General features: G+C 37.8%; 1 protein-coding gene across 3 annotated transcripts in view; it reads left to right on the top strand.

The window, feature by feature from the left end:
• The window catches only part of SPAM1 (sperm adhesion molecule 1), a 32,498-nt gene extending 20,629 nt beyond the window's left edge, over window positions 1-11,869 (top strand). For all 3 annotated transcript variants that reach the window (XM_058805696.1, XM_058805694.1, XM_058805695.1), the window contains 3 exons: window positions 6,658-7,848; window positions 9,333-9,422; window positions 11,228-11,869. In XM_058805696.1, coding sequence (XP_058661679.1) covers window positions 6,880-7,848; window positions 9,333-9,422; window positions 11,228-11,869 — 1,701 coding nt within the window. In that variant the 5' untranslated portion in view covers window positions 6,658-6,879. The remainder of the gene's footprint in view (window positions 1-6,657; window positions 7,849-9,332; window positions 9,423-11,227) is intronic.
• Window positions 11,870-23,180: the final 11,311 nt, after the last annotated feature.

A 23,180-nucleotide genomic window follows, 5' to 3' on the forward strand; every position in this document is an offset into this window, starting at 1 on the left:
TTTTCCAAGTACTCTTGGAAATGTGTTCAGATAGTTTATTTAGCTAACTTGCTAAAAAACAAATCAGAATATCAATTAACAGGCTGTTATGGTATTAAGAATTTTTATAAAATTAAGAATTAGAACTTGCAAGAGAAAAAAGAAAATTAAAGTGTAGAGATTTTACTAAATACATGAAAGAAATCCTGGAACACTGCAGCAGTCATCATAAGAGTATGAAAATAATTGGGTAAGTTTAGTAAAAATTTATATTTTAACTAATTTAAATAAAACAAGTTAAAACCATATAGTTAACTCATTTAAAATATTAAAAAGTTGTTTGACTACTTTTGCATAGGTATTTTTAAGGAGACTTGTCTTCAATGTGGATGCACAGGTCCTGACATTTACATCACGAGAATATTTTGGTATTTTTTTCCACAAGCAACAGTCAGGAATGCTGGCAGAAATTTTCAGGAGGTTTTTTTCAGGTCCTCATGTACTCATTGCCCTGTACTCAGTTACGGGAGTAACCAATGATGAAAGAGATGATTTGGCAGTTCTTGATGATAAGGACAGCCACGGCATTGGGGTGGTTTGACAAGCATCTCTTAAATCAGACATGCTGACTAAACCAGCCAGTTTTGCTGGTTCATGTACCTAATTTGGAAAACCCCTTCCTCTCCTCTATATCAGCTGAGGCATTTTCAACTTCAGCAATTCATTACGTGGCCTCATTAACAGTTGCCTTAGCCCAGCTAAGAAGAATCTTCTGAATTGAGGGTGGAGTTTAAAACCACTGTCAAGATCAGTGCTTACCAAATGATGACTTTACAGAGATGTCTAGCTTAACGTGCTTGTAACAATGAGGCCACATCCTCTATGCAAATATCACCCTTCACAGGTTAAACCTGCCATCAGCAGTGTTACACAGATGGTTCATACTTCCAGAGGTGGACCTGCTTTCTGTGGAGCTTTCTGTTCCTCACAAATGTTCATGTTATCATCACAACACCCATGTGTGTTTGTGTTAACTGAATGTCATTGCCTCTTCTTTAAGAAATACCAAAAATGACACAAATGGGGAATGCAATACAACTACAAGGTTATACTTCCCTTTCTTATGTGGCTGTTTCATGACTCTGATACCTGTTTGTAATGAACAAACAGCCTCTAGCCAGAACATGAATCTCAAAAAAGAGCAGGAGGGTTTAATTGCAAGTTGCAACAGTGATACTGTCCCCTTCATCCAGAAAGATCCCTCCAGAGCAGAATGGAAGGGAACGGGGCATTTCCCACAGTAGCACCACTGGGGTACCCAAGGACAGCAGGACAGATACCAGACACATTGACTGTTTTCCACTGATCTATAAAAAATACACGTGCTGACCTCAGAGAGCTCTTTCCCAGCAGTGTGGGCTGATTTGATCCTATTTAGAGAGACTGTGTGTGGCTGTATCAGTATCGTTGGTAACTTTAAAAAAATCCTTTGGATTCTCCTTCAGGTTTCTTCCAAGTTTAAATACATTAACATTTATTATATACTTACTCTGCTCCTCAGAAGTGTATTCCATCTCTCCTTAGGACTTAATCAGTGCTGACATCTTCATAGAAGCTAGAATTGAGTCCTTAGACATTTGTACAACTTTACATTTTTGTAACCTTCAGATAAAGGAAAATAAAAAGCAACTCCCGAGAACCTAAGTTACACTGTCTAATACCTTATTTTGTCTGTAACATCAAGAGTTATTTCTACACTGAAGTAGCTAGTGTTCATATGAAAACAAAAGAATAAGGAATAAATCCTTAAATATTCTGGTCCTATCTGCATTCTTGACCATATACCTTACATCACAGCCTCAGGCATTTAAAGACTTAAATGCAAAGATTCAAAGAGCTAGATTCTTCTGTCCCATAAAAACTTGCAGTTCTACATGCCAACTTCTATATCCATGTTTTCTTTGGCATAGGGAGAAGACCAGCCAATTCTCACATCTGTATTTTTTTTATTATTATGTCATTAATTAATAGGCAATATCATACTGTTGGTGATGAAAGGAACAGTTAATAAACACATGAGGAGTATGTAATCTGTAATCTAAAATAACTACACTGATGATCTTGGTACAACAAGTGTTTTTACATGCTGTTGTTCAACAAGATAGCACAGTTTAGTGACACTCACCGTCTGCCTTAGAAGTCATGAAGAGCACGCCTGCTTTCGTGTGTTCAAACTAAAACAGTGGAAATGCAAGATTTTACAGACTCCTGTTTGAAATTCAGTAAGTGTAATTAACACTACTAACATAACAGATAACATCAGATACTCTTTTTGTTTATTGGCTTAAGTTTAATGTTAGCAGATCTGACTTGACTCAGCAATGTCTAATTATATCAAGGGTGAATGTGGACTCTCATGTCTTATTTTCATAAAAAGCCTCAAAGCTGAATTCCTCTAATGTTTAGTGGCAAGCTTTGAACATAAGCCAAAGGGTATGACCACTGCTTTTTGATGCACTACACCATTCATTTTGGTGGATTGTGTCAAGTGTAAGGGTCTGTATAATACTTCTTTCCCTTTTTGTTTTCAGACTCTCTTTGGTCTAGTGGAACCTTTTCAGTGTCCACTTTTTCAGGGACATGTGCCATGGCCTGAATCCATGACTGTGTAGTTACCAAAACACAAGAGCACACTTGCACTTTCAACCATGTGTGTTTCTGCAGTTCAGTTTATGCCGTGAAAAATGATGCAATAATTAAGCCAAGAAAATTAATATGATTTCCTGTAATGCTTAACCTTTACAAATGCCAGATTTGGGAAAATCTAAAGTCAAAGCTTTTTCCCTAGACAAAAGGCACTTGCCTGACTGGAAGTACATATTGATGGAGCTATCCCACGAACAATTAGTGTTAATATATTGTAAAGTAAATGACTTTTTGACAAGGAGAAGGGCAGCTTTCTGACTCAGCTCACTTAGACCACCATCAAGGAGACTGAAGACAGTAACATTTATCAGGGCTGTCATTGTTAGGCTGGGATGAAGGCAATCCTTTTAACTGGAAGCTATCACATAAAATAATCTGTTAACTCATACTCAGTAGAGTACATCACAGTAAGATTTGGGGAAAACCATTTCCCAATAAACTGTTACATTTAACTTTGCAAAATTAGCCAATAATAAATGAGTTCTAGCAAGACCAGTAAATGTAACATTCCAAACAATATTTTCCTCTTTTTCTATACATCAAGTCAGTCTGTTACTGAAATCCACTCATAAAAACAACCTTACAGGAACAAATAATAAAGTTTGTGTTCTGTAGTTTTCTGACTTCAGTGGGGGCAAGAAATATCTTATAATCAAAGCCAGGGGAACAGAAAAAGCCAAACTACTCCTACAGCTTCTTTCTGAGTTCTTCCCACTTATGATCAAACTAATCGCATAAAAGATCACTGTCCTGGCAAATGCTGGTGTGTATCAGCTGGTTATGTGTGAAAATTTATTTAATTTGAATAAGCTGTATTTGCATAAGTGGAAAAAGTATTTCTGCAGAATTTCAGTACAGAATTCTTTGAGTTTGTCCTGGAAGTCTCAGTCTGTATTCTCTCAGGAAGTGTCACTTAGGATAATGCAGAAGCCATGAAGAGAGATGCTCTGGTGTACCTCATAGTTACAAACAGGAAACGTGAAGGCTGGGTCTTGGCTGTAGTGATTATGAGATGGTGGAGTTCAGGATTCTGAAAAGAGGCAACAAAGGAAATGGCAAGATCATAACAACTGCCTTCAGGAAAGCACATTTTGGCATCTAGAGGCATCAGCTTGGAAGAATTCCTTGGGAGACAGCCCTGGAGAGAAGGGTCCAGTAGCTGACTGATTTTAAAGAATCACCTTTTCCAAGCTCAAAAATCTCCACATTCAGGAAATCAAGAAATGGCAGGATGAGCTCTTGGCAAAGCTCAGACATAGAAAGAAAGCACGCATGAGGTACTAGCAGGGACAAGTGAACAAGAAACACAATTTGAGCTGTTGGTATCTGGTTAAGAAACCCAGAGCCCACCTAGAGCTGAATCTGGCAAGATGTGAGAAGGGCTTCTAGAGGTATAGAAGCAGCAGAAGACAAGAAAAATGTGGCCCTAGTACTGGCCGGAGATCCAGTAGCAAAGGACAAGCAAGGTCAGGAACATCCATGCAGACTGGACACACACAAGTTTATGGGACATAATGGCATGTGCCTGCAAGAAGTGGCATGTGCTGAAGAAGCTGCTGATGTCATTGTAAAGTCATTCTTGATAATCTTTGAATAGTCACAGTGACTGGGGAAGGTTCCAAGGTCTAGAAGAAAGCAAATGTAACTCCTTTCTTAAAAAGATTAAAAAAAGAGCAAGCAAAGAACTACAAGCTGGTCAGATCAGCCTCACCCCAAACCCTGGGAGGCTAAGAGAGCAAATAATCGTGGAAAACATTTACATTAGGAACGAGAATGTGATTGCAAGTAGTCAGCATGGATTAACAAAGAGAAAATTAGGCCTGCCCAACCTAGCAGCCTTCTCTAAAGAGATGACTGGCTTGGTGGACAAGGGGAGACATTGGATACTGTTGATTTTAGCAAAGCTTTCAACAGATTCTCCTGTAATGTTCTCACTGATTAAGTACAAGACAGATAACTGGACAGTGAAACTGAAAACTGGCTGAACTGTCAGGCTCACAGGGTTGAGATCAGTTCAGGATCTACAGCTGGAGGCCCATCAAAGTCCAGCTGGAAGCCTGTTTCTAGAAATGTACACTCAGGCTTCATACTAGGTCCAACATTATATAACATCCTGATTAATTCCTGGAGAAGAGTGTTCCTGTGGCAAGTTTACAGATAATCCAGACTTGGGAGTGGTTGATATGCCACAGGATCATGCTGCCATTTAGAGGGACCTCCACAGACACCTCATGAAGTCCAATGTATGAAGACATTGAGCCCTACACCTGGAGAGTAATAACCCCATGCACCAGTACAGGCTTGTCAGCTGAATGGCTGGAATGAAGTTGTAGAGTAGGCTCCACAAAGTTGACTGGATTGAGTAATGAATCTTTGCAGCAATGAAGACCAACAGCCTTTTGGGTGGCATTAACAAGAGTATACACCACCAACAAGTCAAGCACTGTGCTTATTCCTTCTCTTAAGCACTGATGATGCCAAATCTGGAGTTTTGTGCCCACAACTGAGCTTCTCAGTACAACAAAGCAATGGGCATACTGGAGCAAATCTAGCAAATTGCTCCAAAGATGAATAAGGGATTATAGCATTTGTCATATGAGGAGACATGAGAGAGCCAAAATTGTTTAGCTCGAAGGAGAGATGGCTTTTTCCTGCTGTCACCTCTGGGCAGCTGTGGGAAATGCATGCAGACAGCTTTTCTACAAGTTTTATCAAGCAGATGTCATGCAAATGAGGTACTGCTCTTGAAGCAGTTTAAATGAACAGAGCCACACCTTCTTTCCTGGTAATTGGATCTGTGATCCAAATTTGGTTTATAAAACTGATTCTTAGCAGGGTTTCTTTACTTATCACGTTAGCATGTGGAATGATGAAATATCTGCATGAATTTTTAGATTTCAAGCCATCTGCTGATTCTATACAAAAATTTGTAGATTCCACTCCTGGCTGAATTCAATAAATACAAACTAAAATACGATTTGTTTTTTTCTCTTGAATCTGTCCTTGGAGATTTTACATTGCCCGCCACTCCATGGCCCACTTCATGATGACCCCTATATTTTTGTGTACACTCTTATATAATCCTTACATACTCTATTGCCTCATATCAAGGCCTCTACAGAAAGTGACAGACTGAGGTTTGAACCATTTCAAAATCAGAAGGAATGAATATTTAGGAGTTACTGCACAGAGAATGCTTTAGCTAGTGGGATTCTAGGTAAAAGCTGATGCCTTCACTGAGGCTGTCACCACTAAATGTGACTGCTCATTGTGGGAGTATGGACAGCCTCAGCTTTCCTATTGAACTACACCCCTGGGCAGACTTTGACTCAGGGCCACTTAATCTGTACATCTCAAATGGCCTGAAATAACATACAGCCAGCCATATACCAAAGTGATTCACAGGTGTTTGAACCTGTTTAAAAGAGGCCTGGACAGAAGATAGAGTGCCTACAATATTTCAGATATCTCACGGAGTTAAATGAGTATCCATCGATTGGTTTTTCGCAAGTGTAAAACAGCTCAGGTTTGTTTTATATTATCTTGTATCTTCCCTTAAGGACTCTGTAAATTTAACAAATGAAGGATCAGAACTTTATTTTGATGTAGGTGAGAAATATTATATTGCTGTTGATTAAAAGAAGTCACTGTGAAACTGCTCATTTTTACAGACATTTAACTGACACAGTCTGGAGTACTTCTGGGCACACTTACTCTGATCTATGAGCCACTGAATACTGTTTCACTGCCTGTTTTAAATCTAGTTTTTTTTAAAGCTATTTTTTAGGCATAAAACTGACAGTGGAATAGTACAGTTTATTTCTCTATGGTTATACATTGTTCTTTTCCTTCAAAGGGTAATTGTATTCAAGCATTACAATATATTCAATATTAGAAATGGTACTTGTTTCAAGGTTAGAAATTAAATACTTATAATTTCTTACCTCACATTTGCTTTTTTTTCTGCATTAGGTCTGAGAAGTTGTTGGAAAGTTTCCTGCAGCCTGAAATGACAGAAAGCCTTGTAAAAAGGACACCCCTATTTCACACCCAAGGAATATTGTTTAATAGGTATTAATCTGAAGAAGTATATTTTACAATAAAGTTTTTGACAGACTACCAACCTTCTGAACACCCAGAGAGCATTTAATTTTTGTCTGATCAGAAGCACCTAATGTCACTGCACATGCTACAATGGAAATTGTGAGACAAATACAAAGTTTTGGCATCTGTGTTACCTGTACATACCCTGTAGCATCTGGTGTGGTGTTTGCCACTCTTCTAGTTTCTTGCTGCTCATCTCTGAACATAAGAGCTCGTCCACTTGTTTCTAATTCACCTTTTCTTTCTATCTGGAATGCTCCTACAGAACTTTGTACTAAAAAGACTGGAGTGCAGCTGGACATGAAATTTTTTTCTCTGATTGGAAGTACACTAAAGACATCCATTGGGCAAAACGTCACTCTCTTCTATCCAGACAGGCTTGGATACTACCCTCACAAAAATGAAGTCACAGGAGAGGCATTTAATGGAGGACTCCCTCAACTCTCACTACTGGAGAATCATTTAAAAAAAGCCAAAGAGGACATCCAGTTCTACATTCCTTCAGATGAACAGCTTGGATTGGCTGTCATTGACTGGGAAAACTGGAGACCTCTGTGGATAAGGAACTGGGGATCAAAAGATATTTATAGACAGGAATCCATTGAGTTAGTTCAGCAGAGAGACCTCAGTCTATCCGAAGCCGAAGCCAGAACTAAAGCTAAAATGGAATTTGAATCTGCAGCAAAATCCTTTATGCTGGAAACTTTGAAGCTGGGCATAGAAACGAAACCAAATCGTCTGTGGGGATATTACCTTTTTCCAGACTGTTATAACTATGATTACAAAAAGAACCCCCACAATTATACAGGAGCCTGTTTAGATATTGAAAAAGAAAGAAATAATGAGCTTAAATGGTTGTGGGAGAAAAGCACAGCACTTTATCCATCTATCTATCTAGAGACAGCCTTAAAATCTTCCAGAAATGCTCAACTCTTTGTTCGCAACAGAGTTCAGGAAGCCATTAGAAATTCCTATGTCTCTAACTCTAGACATCCCCTTCCAGTTTTTGTATATACACGTCCAGTATTCACAGATGTCTCTGAGGAATATCTCTCTGAGGTGAGTGAAGCTAGACCTTAAAGAGTTCAAATTTATATGGCAAAAAATCACCAGGTGACACTTATTTAGCAAATATACTAACTTGCATCAGAAAGAAGTGTGCAATTTTGTCTAAAAAATTAAATTAATCCATGAAAAAATTTGACCAAACGAAACACTAAGAGGTCTATTTTCAAACTGTTCTCATTATAGTTATCAAATAGTGTTTTATTCTCTGAGTTGTTCTCACATGTAACAAAATATCGCAAAACTAGAAAACATACTTAGCACACCTGGTCAGAGGAAAGAAATATGAGTAAAGTTTTGCAAAGAGAATTAGTAATACTGGGCTCACCTACTGCCTGCTTTTTAGGTTATAAGAAAAAAATATGAAACCACGGAGTCTTTCTTTCCTTAAAACATGTTTAAAGCTAGTGAAAAAAATCTGTCCTTAGTTGTACTCAAGTACAAAAATGGTATTTCAACATGTCATGGGTTAGTTAAGTTTAGGTTCTGATTAAAATCCAATCATCTTATTGCAGTTCTGGCTATATTTCCCATCACATTTTTATAGACACACACCCCATCAGAGATGCCACCACTCTGGGTAATCTCTTGTTGTTGTTCCAGCCCATGAGGAAGGGGAAGTCAGAGTCCTGGTGATGGCATTCTACCTGGTGTCCTCCCACATTCTGGACAGAGCATTAGCAAGTGTTGCCCCCAGTTCTGTGGACACTTTCAGGGAGCCAGGGGTGCTTCAGGGGCCCTGCTGGGATCCCAATTAATAATTGAAATTCTATAATCTTTACATTAGATTTGTGTGTGTGTGTTGTGCCCTACAGTAACTTTCTTTTTTTTTGTTTTGTCATTATCATAGTCCTCTCCCATCCCATATATGCCTTAACATTTTCTACGACTGGTCTAAGAGCTGACCCGAAAGGATAAATGAAGAGAATGAAGAGAAACAAATTTCCCAAATCAATTTCTATAAAAGACTAGAGATATTCTCTGGAAAAGGGAGGTTCCTACTGTTGAAAGCTCTTTCTCTTGCATCTTTTCAGTTTTAGCAGTTTGTGGTAATAGAAATTAAGTTTAAAAAAAAAAAAAAAAAGCTGTGCTTTCCAGTATTTCTATCCCATAGCATTACTGAAACCAGTTGCTACCAACTCTGAGCAGCCAGGAGGTAATGCAGCAAAATAAGCTGTAACATGGCTGGGGGAGTGTATGTCATATGCCTAAGCACTGGCTCAATTTTACAGCCTCGTTTTTAACCAGATGACATATATAAATAGGATATTGTTGGCAACATTTTCTGGTATCACCTGTGGAATCCAATTCCAGGATAAAATTATGCAATTGAGAGTAGGACATTTGCATTGTGTATCATTGCTTGCTGTCTTCAAAGTAGTTATTGTGGAGAGGTCATTTACTATATGCATTTTTTCATTTGCCCTTATGTTATAAGTTACTTACATTTATATGATTCTTAGCATATTTTCCTTCAGGAAGACCTGGTAAATACCATTGGAGAATCTGCTGCACTGGGTGTTTCTGGAATTGTGATTTGGGGTGGTATGAATTTAACAAAAAATAAGGTATGCTACATCAATTATTATATGAAATTTTTAAAGAGAAATAAAGTAAAAAGGATGTAAAACATTTTGATCACTTACATCTTCTACTTTTAAAATGATGACTCCATATTGGCAGCAGTTTCTTGTAGTCAAAACCCAAGCATATCTGAGGCTTATTAAGGTTATCATTGGCTACGCAGAACAAGAGTTCAATCTTTCAGTTCTGTTGACTCTGGGTAACTGGGCAAATTACTATGATAACCACAGGCAAGTTAGCACTTGTTTAATTAGTATACAAAAGAATTCCTATATCTTCACTTCATTTTAGTAATGAGGTAAAGAAAAAATTACGTGGGCTTGCCCAGAACAATTTTTAGAAGACCCTTCTGCTTTTTGGAGTGGTGAATTTGGCAACACTAGGAGAAGTCAGTCTGTAAAAGTTCAGCCCTAGCCTGTTCTGTGTGTTGCAAATACTACTTTGATTAATTTCATTGTGTGAAACATCTGAGTCAGAAGAAAAAAAACTCTAGTTTGTTTTAGGAAGGGGAAATACATCATTTGAGACTGTTACAAGGATGTTCTCATAATTCTTTCCAGGTAGTTCATTCATAACCAGGCAAGTTAGATTTAACAAACTATTGTGTGGGAAGACTCTTGTGAAATCTTCTGAGTGCAATAGTGCAACGAACCAAAATGCTTCATTTCTGCCAGACCTCCTGCCACAGAAAGCATGGCAAAATACACCTCCACAGCTCTGTAAGGTTGTTTTTCCCCAAAGCATGATACCTTGACTTTTTTGTATGTGCCTGCCTTTGAGAAAGGAGTTCAGTTACACTTGGAACTTTTCTGCCCATTATCTAATAGGAGAATATAGATGAGCAGCAACTTTTATTGTCTTAATTTTGAGATTCCTGTGAGAAAAAAAAAACCTCTCCACAGATCAGTCAGACTATATATTTGTAACACTAATTGCACCTGATTTTTTTACAGCTTTCACAGTCAGTAGCATTTCAGCAATTAACTATTTCTGTAAGCCTCATTTCTGCATCAACCAAAATTTCTTGGAAGTATTTATATATATACCTAAACGAAAACTAAAAGACCTACATACATCTGAGATTCACCAAAGTGATCTCCATGGGTATAAATATTAGGCACATCTACATGCAGTATTGGGCAAATGCTCATAATGTCAGAAACCAAGAGAGAGCTCTCAAACCTTCTGGTTATTAAACTGTGCCAAGAATGCACAGAACATATGCCAATTTAATGATCAGTTATAACAATCAATTGTCTTAGCATACCTTCAATTTGACCATCCAACCACAATTCTTTTCATTTAAAAATGCCATGAAAGGTCCCTACCCTGTAGCCAAGCTATTCAGGTCAGGGGAAAGCTGAAAAGTCTCAGAGACTACACGATAAAAAAAGTATTTGTTTAGATTGAAGTAGTGTGAGTTTTTTTCCCAGACTCATTCAAACTATTTAAGACTTAAAAAAGAACTTCAAGTCCTCATGAAACATCTTTAAATACATCTGATTCAAAAAACTGCATGAAATATAGATAAAATGAAAGGTTAAAGACAATTGCTTTCTGATCTAACTGCTTTTTGTAACATCTCCAGCAACTACACAACATGAATTTGCTAAGATCCTTGAATTTTATAACAGCTTCTCAGATAAATTTGCTTCCAACAACAACTTATAGCTATTATCAAATCCTCAGGGGAAACATTTATAGATATATACTGTTGTACTGTTATTAGAATGACAGCATTTTAATGCTTTCCATACTAAACTGTGGAGGTGTAATGCTCTTTTCACAGAACACCTGTAGAACTCTGGACAACTACCTCAGGAGGACTTTGACCCCATACCTCATCAACGTCACAATGGCAGCCAGAATATGTAGCCAAGTGCTATGCCAAGACTCTGGTGCTTGTGCACGGAAAAAATGGAATTCCAGTGACTATCTTCACTTGAACCCTAAGAATATTGCAATTCAAATGACAAAGGATGGAAAATACACTTTACAAGGGCAACCATCATATCGGGATCTGCAAACATTCATAGAAAAATTTGATTGCCATTGTTATGCAGGGCACAGCTGTGAACCTAGTGCTGATATAAATGACATCCATTACCTCCATGCTTGCATTTCAGAAGATATTTGCATTCAGATATCCTTAAATTCTGAGAGTAAGGTGACATTATCTACACATCCTGAAGTAGAAGATTTCCAATCTACCTTTGGAAATAATACACTTAATATAACAACTGGAGAATATAATAACACTGTTACAGCTGCTAGTAGCTATGATTTAGAAGAAAATGATACTCGTACTTTCAGTAGTTCTTCATCCTATAAGATAAGGATGTTTAGTCTGTTTCACTTAATTCTCCTTTTGAGAATCTTAATACAAATGATCCATGAAAGCGAGAATATCCTTTTCCTTGACTATATTTGAAATTCTCAAGTTTTTTTTTTACAAAACAAACAAACTAAATAATTCCTGAAAGGCTTATGGTCTTATCAGGTAACCTTTTATAATCCACAGGTATCACTTCAGCTTGAATGTATTTCCTCAGTTTAGTTCTATAAACTACTATCTGTGCCAAAGAGATATTGGTCTATATATACTGACTATGCTATACGAGAGGATAATCCAGAATAAAAACCATTTTTTTACAGTTTACATTTTTAACCGTTATATTTAGAAAAAAGTAATGGTTGACAATGCACTTTTGTCTCCTTCAAGTTAAGACAGTTAAACATATAATATGTAAAATATGTCATCAGACTTGGTGCTCTATGCAAGAATTAATTTCATTCCATATGAATGGAATTATCTTTTAAAATATTTGGCTTAACTTTAGATCTGTGGAACTTTGCAGCATAAAATTTATCTTATTAATGTAATGTCCCTCCACTTTTCACAAAACCTTTAGGGATGCTGTAGCTTTTATTTAAATTAAATATATTTGTAACTCTTCAAAAGGTTCGAATTTCAGTCCCAATGTTGACTTTAAATATTACAGCTTCATTATTTAAAAATTGAGCTGTAGCAGTTTATCCTTTCTTCTCACAAACCCTCTCTCTTATTTCAGATATCCTTGTTGCAGAAAGGCCCATTTGTCGGGGATGAGCCATTTGTCGGGTGCAGGGAAAACTCGGGGCTCAATATGAGTCATCAACAAGTTCCGTCCATTGAAGAGAGCATCAGACACCCACACAGCAAGCAATAAGCCCATGAACACTCTGCAAGCCATGCGATCCACTGGTCAAACCACGCCACCAGCTCCCCCCCACTCCCCTGGGCCCACACTCCCCAGTTCCCACGTCTCTCTGTCCACCCGCCACCATACCCAGCTAGGCCCAAGGACACGCCACCCCGCAGGTGCAGGACTTGGAATTAGCCACGGCCCTGCACTTTTCCAGTCTCCAGCCAGCCAAAATCCCAACATCTCCCTTTCTTCCAGTTGTTTGGTCTTGCCAATACTCACAACTCATCTGCTCTGCTGCTGGCAACTATATACATTCACAAATGAGACGGGGCACTCTGAACTAGTGTCGTGAGCTATTTATTCAGCACATCAGTCTCAGTACATCGTTAGGACAATGGAGACAGATTATGTTAACAGCTCTCTGATCTAAAGGGAATGCTTAGGACGTGTTACATTACAGCATAGCATAAAGCCATCTCAACTTAGGTTTCAGCTAATCCCACATAGAGCAAAACCTATTGACAAAAATTCTATCTAATCATATGAAACATACGTAATGGTAGTTAACGCAATCGCTGGTTCATGAGAGACAAAGCACAGAGACTCATTCATACTAACTTTCTAAAGATATACATTAAATAACTTTGTTGCAATTTATGAAGACACATTACAAAAGTCTATTGCGCTATTTCTCACGTTTGCTCTACTGCTTAGAAAACTTTTTGCTGTATTAGCAATGTTCACAAGTCTGCTCTCAGAGGCCTGCTTTTTTAACCACTTTCTCAAAACCCTCTAATTTTATGAATCTCAGCAATTCCCCCTCTCTGTTGACTCAGAAAGAAACTTTCATTTTCTTGTCGTTTACTACTTGCATTTCATAGCTCTACTGTAAAATTTCTGCTTATTATTTGCTGGAGGCCTATTCATGCTGATCCTAAGCATTGCTATGCTACAGCACAGCAACTTAATGCTCTGAAGGCTTAGTCTTTGAAAGAGATATGAATCATGTTTGACAATAGTTACAAGTCATTGTTCAAAAAACTCTGGTTGATTCTAGGGTCTTAATTCAAAACTTTTATGTCTACACTTTCGTTTACTACTTCTGTGAGATTTCGAACACTCTCTGTGCTTCTACGTCTTAATTCTCTCTCTTGTATGACAAAGACTTCTCGGACTGTTTTGTTCATCATTCGCCGTACACACTGAAGTATGCAGGGTATTACTATCGATATCAATACTAGAACACTTAATACATAAAGACTTATCTTGCAAAGTTGTCTTAGCTAAGGTGCAAAGTTCTATTCTTGAAACAAATTGTTTAGCTAGGAACTACTATCTTTAATTTGAGCTGTCAGATCTTTCAGTTTTTGTATGCTTTTGTGAATGGACTCAGAATGATTGGACAAATTCATACAACACAATTTTTTAAATTCCTCACAACTATGTTTTTGTGCTAGTAAAAGAAAATCAATGGCTGCTCTGTTTTGAAGAGTAGCATGTCTAACACTATCAACATTGGTTAACATATCACTAATTGCAGAGGATGTGGCATTGGCTTGTTTGCTCAGCTAGCATCCAACTCGATCTAATTGTTTCAATGCTACTGCTGAAGCTAATTGGGGTAAAAACAAACTTGCTGAAACTCTTCTGCAGCATTCTAAGGCATAAAATCACTGACAGTTCTCTTCATAATGAGGGACAGCTCTCGTTCTCCTTTGTTTCTTTTTCATCACTGCTTTGGCAGTGGGGGCAATTATAGTGAGCCTACTAATGCTACAAGGGCTACCTTCAAGGTGAGCTGGAATGCTTTGCTAAGCTCTGTCTCTGCAAATGAACTAATACTCTTTCAGCAATTGCCGTGGATATTGATCAGCTTCAGAAAGCACATTTCAACTGTTTGAGAAATTACACTAAAAACTCAAATTCTTATATGCAAAATAATGGGGGGTAACATTGTACTTTGGGGGATCACTTTTTTGCAAGGCATGAGCTATGAAAACAAAAATCTATGGTCAAAGAGCTAAGGATTTCTAATTCTTGAGGTTCAGATGCTGCTTTGGGAAGTTTTTTGGACTAAACGTTCTAATTAAATGAGGGCTTGTTTCTATTGTCAATTCTACTTGGCTTACTATTGGATTGTTTTTTGACTAAAGGCAACTCTTTTACTGGCACACTAACTAGATAGGTTGAAAAAGGTTTTTCTGGTTCTGAGTTAGACAAACATATAGTATCTGAGCCGGCTGCTTTGGCTAAGGTCACCTAAACATTTGTTTTCGGTTGTTCTACAGGCAAATCTGCACGACAAAAAACAATTAAAATCTACTAATATGAACATATAACTTGAATTTTCTCCATCTTTTTCCTGAGCTAAGTTTTGGCAGAATCTTTACAGATATATCAATTTTAAATTTTTATTCTTTTTAAAAAACAATAACTTAAACTTTTGCCAAAAATTAGTTCTGTTAAACAAACATTCAACATACAATTGGCACACTCATAAATAACATTAACACAAAATCGGAGTTTGCAGGTTCTACTGATGCACAAGGAATGTCAGGCAAGACCCGGGATCTCTCTGTTTGGCTCACGTCTGCATACTTGCTTCCTCAGTTCTGGGCTCATCAACTGGTTCTGAGGTGCGATATGGTTTGACGTTTTTGGCAGAGACCCACTTAATTCTAGCACTTGTAGAGACAGAAACATACCCTTTGCCCCACGTTATTAATTGAAAAGGACCTTCAATCTGTCCAGATTCAGGGTTTCTAATTAGAACAGGAGGATTTTCTTTCAGTTTTGCCTGTGTGTTATTTGAAAAGTGCCTAAAGATTGGTGGATCAGGTTCTGCACTCGAACTGTTTAGAAAATTAAAAACATACAGAGCCTTGTTCAGCCTCATCTGTGGTGTGATCTCCACTCCCCCTCTCTGCTGATCTAAAATGCGTTTTAAGGTTTGATGTGCCTTTTCAATATTTCTTGGCTTGTGGGAGAGTGGGGAATACCAAAGATGTGTCAGACACTCCATTCGTTTAGAAACGTGGCTAATTTTTGAGATATGTATGCGGGACTATTGTCAGTTTTTACTTCTTGGGGTACACCCAATGAAGCAAAAGCTTGCAGGAAATGATGACAGGCATGATTGTCTGTTTCACTTGTGTGAAGGGAAGCAAAAATTGCACTAGAAAACGTGTATACTGAAACATGAATATTTTTGAATGTACTAAAGGAAGGGTATTTAGTGACATCTGTTTGCTACAACTGCAGGCTTTGCAAACTTTGGGGGTTGACTGCTCCTGTAGAAGCAGGAGGTTGCACAAGCTGACAGTCAGGGAAAGTACAGATGATAGCTTTAGCTTGACTTTTAGAGATTTGAAACATTCATACAAGTGCTTGTGCATTTTGGTGAAAAAAAGCATGACTCAATTTTGCTTGTTCAAAAATGTTTGGCAAAGTGTTTGAAATAACTATTGTCAGTTTGTCTGCTCTTGCATTTCTTTCTACTAAAAATTTAGGAAGTGAAGAATGAGCCCTGATGTGAGAAACAAAATATGGATTAGTTCTATATTGCAAGGTTGTAAAAAGACATGAAAGCCAATGATATAAAATTTCGTTGCTAACATCTTTAAAAATTGACTCTTCTAATCTCTTAACTACATTAGCAACATAGGCAGAATCTGTGATTAAATTAAAAGGTTGAGGGAAAAGCTCAAAAGCTCGAATTACAGCTGGAATGCAGGGAAGAGCTTGTCTTCTTTGGAGAGTTGATGTCTCAGCTTTGGATTTTTGTTGTATCTTTGGAGTTTGGTCGTAGAAATGTCAAGTCTAGCACTCTGGATTTTAGTCTTAACACTAGCACAGGTTTGCTGTATCTCTGTCTGCGTTGAAGCTGTGATGAGCAAATCACCTATGTAGTGTAGTAATTTGGATTTTGGAAACTTTTGTGAACTAAGGACAAAACTTGTACAAGACATTAGCAGATCATATACATCATGACAATCATATCTTATGACAGGTAGAAAGTTGTTTCGGTTGGAATGTTTACACAAGACAATCTTTTTTTTTAACATGACTAGGTTTACAACAAGTAAGCAATGAGGCCTTTTGTCAGAGTCTAACTGCCAGTGCTAACAGCTTTTCAATTTTATCTATTTGTTGTGTCAAATTGTCTTCTAATGTTTTTTCTAAAGCATTGACTTGTGAATTTGCAGGATTTTGTGAACTTATAAGTCTACTGCAAGCTGTTAGCATCTGGGTAATGGTTGGAGGCTGATCAGGCAAAGTTAAAATAATTTTTCTACATTCATAATTAGCATTTACATAAGCAAGGTTTTGAACAATATAGGAACAGGCTTGCTCATCTGGACATTGCCTTTCAACTGCTTGAGTTAATCTATCTAAAAAAGAACTATAGGACTACGTTTCACTTTGTCTAATTGTAGTTTGCATTTTATTTCTATCTTTCATCACTTTTTCTAACTCAGGGGAACAAACAAGTTCACTGAAAGTAGATGTCTGAATGTCTGCTAATGTCTGAATTTTTGGCAGGGACATTGCTGTAGCAACTAGCTTTTTTGGGAATTCTGCTAGGGTGAGCATGAGAACACACTTCTAGATTCTTGGCAGAGACTTCTAAACAACACGCTCCCCTTGGAGCCTTGCCATGAAGGACAGGGGAGGGCTCTACCAAACAGCACGCCTCCTCCGAAGCTCTGCCCAAAGGGGTTGGGAAGGAGGTGTGTTCCCCGGATCTAGGAACAAAGCTGAAATTTGCCTCAGTGTTTGTCTTCGAATTTATATCTCTGATAACTTTAGAAACATTACTACATGTTTCACAGTGTCTCCCTGCTAACGAAAACTCAGCTGGAGGGCTGCTAACATTAAATTGAGGATTTAAAATTCTATCTTTTTTCTCTAAAGTAAAAGGACCAAACTCTGGGGTTTTTAAAACTTCAACTTGTGTTTTTCTAGAGAACTTTTGAAAAGGTTCTACTCTTTCATCCAGTTCTTTCCTCCCTCTACTTTGACTCAATTTTTGGCTACCACTGCTAATCATTACATTCGATTCTACTTCTTTGCTCTCTGGAAGCAAAGCTGCTGTTTCTTTCCCTGTATCAATAGCTTGACAAACAACAGAAAATTTAGGCCGTGACTTATTGGCACAGTTCACCAAAAAAGAACTCTCCGAATTGCCAAGCACCCGACACATTTGAACTGAACCTGGAGCGGTAATTTCCCGAGAAGGAGCGACCCTCACAGCCCCAGCCCCCCCATCAGGGACAGTAGACTCCACATCAGTTTTCACTGTCCTTGCATGTACAACTTTAGAACACACAGTCTCTTTATCACAAAACGTCTTTTCATCTCCCCTTTCCACACATCTATAGTTGCCATTTGCTCTGCTGGCAACTATATACATTCATGAACAAGACGGGGCACTCTGAACTAGTGTCATGAGCTATTTATTCAGCACATCAGTCTCAGTACATCGTTAGGACAATGGAGACAGATTATGTTAACAGCTCTCTGATCTAAAGGGAATGCTTAGGACGTGTTACATTACAGCATAGCATAAAGCCATCTCAACTTAGGTTTCAGCTAATCCCACATAGAGCAAAACCTATTGACAAAAATTCTATCTAATCATATGAAACATACGTAATGGTAGTTAACGCAATCGCTGGTTCATGAGAGACAAAGCACAGAGACTCATTCATACTAACTTTCTAAAGATATACATTAAATAACTTTGTTGCAATTTATGAAGACACATTACAAAAGTCTATTGCGCTATTTCTCACGTTTGCTCTACTGCTTAGAAAACTTTTTGCTGTATTAGCAATGTTCACAAGTCTGCTCTCAGAGGCCTGCTTTTTTAACCACTTTCTCAAAACCCTCTAATTTTATGAATCTCAGCATGCTCTGCCTGTGCATTCCCTGCAGCACAGGTCACCAGTCCTAGTTTCTCCATACAGCCATCCCTAGGAACTGGATAGGGCTGTATGTGCCATGTAGACAAAAGTCTGTGCATGGGACTGTGCGCCTTGTTATTCCTGAGTAGTCTCTTTGGTGAAAAGAGACTCCTCATTTTGCTCCTTAGGAAAACCCAGCAGTGGAGGCAGAAAGATAAGTGTCACTGGAGACCTGAGACAATCTCAGGACCACCTTTCTGATTCAGCTTGCTGACAGAACTGAAAGTATTTGCTTAATACTATTCCATTGCCAAAAGCATTGTAAAAGTAGCAGAGATACCTCAGAAGAAAACTACTTTCAGTATCATATCAGGAGTCTAGTTATGATTAACATATAGTCAGTTAAAGCATTTAGAAGCAATTAGCTGCAGTTTATTTGATAAAATAACCTTTTCAAATTATTATGTCAGACGCTTAATAGACAGTTGGCTTTCTGATGTGTGAAGAGTGGCTGCTGGCATGGATACATTAAAAATCTCCCCAGAGCCAGGCATGATCTGCATAAATAATTCACCATCTCTCACAGATATAGCCTGCCTCACTAATGAAAATAACCAGGATTTCAATATAGTGGCCATTTACTTATAAAAAGTTCATTCCTTAATCTAGCAGAAAACACATATTATTATATCCATTTTCTTTGAATTTTCAGGTTGTTGGTCATAACAGAGATGCAGAAAAAATAGATGAAGCCTTTAGACTTAACATGGAGAAATAATGTTTTATGGCTTTTGAAGAGCAAGTTATCAAGAGGAAGTAACAATTTTCTCATCCCAGTTACAGTGATAAGTCCACGAATCAGAGCTGTTTCTGCCATTACAGTTCCAAGTGGAATCATGAATAAAAATATATATGTGCAGCAGACTGTTCAGCACAAAAGAGTCCATCTGGTTTTGATCATCTGTGCAAAAGCATGCTTTTTTCCATTGAAGCTTTGATATTGGTTATTTCATCCTGGGCAAAGGAAAGGCTTGGTATCATAACTCGTGTGCCTGATCTCCCTTCACACGGCATTTATGGTAACTATCAAACGGTGTCTAAAAACTGGAAATATCACTAGTAATGCCTTAACAAAACTTGTATGACTTATATGAAGTTCTATTTTTTTTTTCACAACACTTTGACATGGCTAAACTGAAAGATACTGGATCTGAGCACTTTATGGTAAGACAGCTTGCAGGTTCAAAAAGTCTGCAGGTCTTGCCATGAATACTTTTGACTATCAGCCAGGTAATTTCAAGCAGAACATTTGTGATGATTCAAGCAGGAAATCACCAAAAAAGGAGGAATGAGAAGAAAAAAACACAGAAGAGTTGAAACAGAGCACCCAGGACCTCCCAATGGATGCAGAGGAAGTGAACTGCAGAAATGAAAGAGTGAAGCAGTAGGGAATGTGGACAGACCAGTCTCTTCCCACTCAGCATTTTTATCTAGGTGTTTCTTAATATTGACAACCTTTCCCCAAGGCTCACTGTAAAGATGAAGGAACACACTAACTGATACATTAGACCTATTCATCCAATCCCATACCTTTTTTTTTCTTGAGAACAGCCAGGACCAGGAAAGTAAAGGGAAGATGAGAGGAAAGCACTCTATTGCAATGAACTGTGCCTTCCTAAGCTGCACGTGTAGCTACCTACCTTGTGCTCTGATGCACAGTGCTTTGCCAGCCACCATTCAAATGTTCATTCAGGATTATTTATGTTACCTATGAGTATCTGCAACTCATGCTTTAAATCCTACAGACTTCAGGATTTAGGTCTGCTATGTGTTAAATTACAGTATTTTCCAAATATATTATTTTTCTCTTATTATATTTGTCTTACCTATATTCTATGATAAAGAGTCACCATGGAGTCAGTGAGTCTCCATGGAGTAAAAGGAAAAAAGAAAGGAGTGCTATGGCTTGGATTGCTGGTGACTGTCATATATTCAAAGACGACTTTATTTTCTCCTAAGTGGACTCTCTTCCAAAGAGATTTTCTTCTATTCATTGTCTTGCCTGTAATCATAAGTTAGCCTTATAGTTTTAATTTCTTGCATTCTTGTAATTTTGGAAAGATTAAACACTAGAGGAATAGTTCACTTTGATTGCCATTCATTATTTTTGTATTTCTCCTTTCTAGAGAAACCTCAGGCTGGTAATACTTAGGGACAGGGAAATGCAAAGTGGGTTTGATGAAAGGATCTGTTTAAGTGAAAGCTGTTAAATACCCTCCTTTGATGTTTTGACATTATGCTAAAATTTTAATTGAAATTCTGCTTCTCCATCTGAAAAATCTGGATCTAGTTTCTTGTGTTGCTTATTCTGGGACATACAAAGATATTAGTACATCAAAGGGAGATAGCAATTGGCACTTAAGGAATCTGGACAGAATAAAAACATAGTCTAATCATCATTTTTTTTGGGTAAAAATGACAATATGGAGAGATGTTTTGTGAGGCCAGCAAGATCACTTTGTAGACAGCCTAAGATGTGATCCTGAAGAGTTCAGCAAAATTTGCTTTATTCCCTGCATCACACTGGGATAACCTGTTGTAAATATATATATCAGCAAAGACTTGTATAGAAGATTTCAGACCTGTGCAATAAGTTCTAGACAACTTCCAGACAGATTAGATTTCTACATGTACCTATCCATCACTTTTCAGTACAAACAACAAGACAGTAGAGACAGTTACATAATTTTAAAACACATTCAGTTATAGAGCACTGATGACCTTTTTAAGATGACAACTAAATTCCATCCCTTAAGCATATGCACTTAAATCTTACTTGAAAGATTTTTTCACACTGTGCTTGTGCCAGCTCTTTTGCACTGGCAGATAGCCAGCAAAATTAGGGCCTGAGACTTCAAGTTGGAGTAATGAGTTTCATTTAAAAAAAAAACATTGATACAAAAAAAAATGTTTATGTGTGTCTTTAAAAATACTGTTTTGTTTAATGATTTCATCTTTCCTAAAGACTTTTTTTGTTGTTAGTTCTTCTAATTTTTTCTCCTGTGCTACTGAAAGCCATCGTATAGATGGCTGGAAACAGATTCACAAAACTTAGTAGTCTAACTTTATCCCTTACCACTTCTAAATTATTCCTAAAGTGTGGCTATTCCAGGCCTTCCTGTCTGTTTTTCTGGAAGTGCTTCATCGAATATTAATCCTACTTCACAATATTTTTCATTATGATAATGATGATGCAAGCATGCTGTATTCAAGATGAATTCTAAGCTTTTGTGTACACCAGTCAAGGATCAGGGTCTCTAGAGAATAGTTCTTTCATGTAGTTGTTTCAATACTCTTGCAGCTCTTCACTGTCATCCTCTCTTCATTGTCACTGACACTCAGGACTGCAAAAGCTTCCCACATTTGTTGTCCCCTTATTATATATAAGAAAGTAAAGGGCAAGAACGTAAAGGGCACCTATCAATATTAACATCCTTAAGGGAATAAATTTGGATTTAATTATGTTCACTACTGTGTTACCACCATCATGGTATATTGATTATATTTCTCCTTAGTTAGTAGTAATTAGATGAATTTTTTAGTATATAGTTGTATAAGCCTTAGTTTATAACTGATAAAATATTTTACTGATTAGTAATTAGACACAAACAGACAGCATGAAAATTAACATGGATCATTACTTTATATATTCAACTGACATTTTGGCTCTGTGCACACAATTCCAGAGGGTGGTGTGCAGCACAATATTTGTGTGGGCTCTAGACCATATGCAATCACCTGTCTCTGCCTTTGTTTTCATATCAGGAAATATATTTATTCAACAGAACTCTTCAGGATCATGCAGAAGAAATATACCATATGTTAGCCGTCTCATGGACCACACTGCTCCCTCAGGCTACCAGCAGGTAGAGACAGGAGACAGCTTGTCTGTGTCAAGTGATGATTTCCTGAGGCAGGCACAAAACAACCACCCGTTTAAAGGGAGGATAATGGCACCCTGCAGTCCCACAACAATCATATGGTTAATGTCACAACAGAGTACAAAGTACCTTGGTTCTGGGGCAGCCAGTAATTAAGAGACTTAGGCTGCCTGTAAATCCTATGTACTATTTCAGCACGAACTGCATATACCAAGTTTAGGCATCCAAATCACAGCATTTTTGAGTTAAAAACCTTAATCTGCCACTTTAACAGTCCTAACAGAAATCCTTCTTCACCTTTTCCCTCACCAGAGCATGACAAGAATTTAGGGCACATACTAGAGCCTCAGGGGCTGCAGCCAGCAGAGGGCACAGATGACACCTGCAGACACCGGTGGGCATCTCACTAAAAAGTTCAACATGGTTTTCTGTTCCCTTCAGCAATGCAGCAGCTTGACTCTGGCCCACAAACAGAAAAGATGACTAGTCATTCCCTAATGTAGTGCCTCACTAGCAGAAATGATTGATTCTACAGGCTTTTTTCCCCAAACATCTGGTATATCAGGACAAACCTGAATATACCAGTGAGACATTACTTCTTCTCATGCTCTCTTCTCTGGAGATTTCATTCAGCTGAAAGCTTCTTCTCCATAAGATCTGTCCAGCGAGGTGGCTGACTCACCATCCCTGGAAGCATTCAAGAAACA

This window comes from Ammospiza caudacuta, chromosome 5, assembly GCF_027887145.1.
Source record: "Ammospiza caudacuta isolate bAmmCau1 chromosome 5, bAmmCau1.pri, whole genome shotgun sequence".
Classification (NCBI taxonomy): Eukaryota; Metazoa; Chordata; class Aves; order Passeriformes; family Passerellidae; genus Ammospiza; species Ammospiza caudacuta.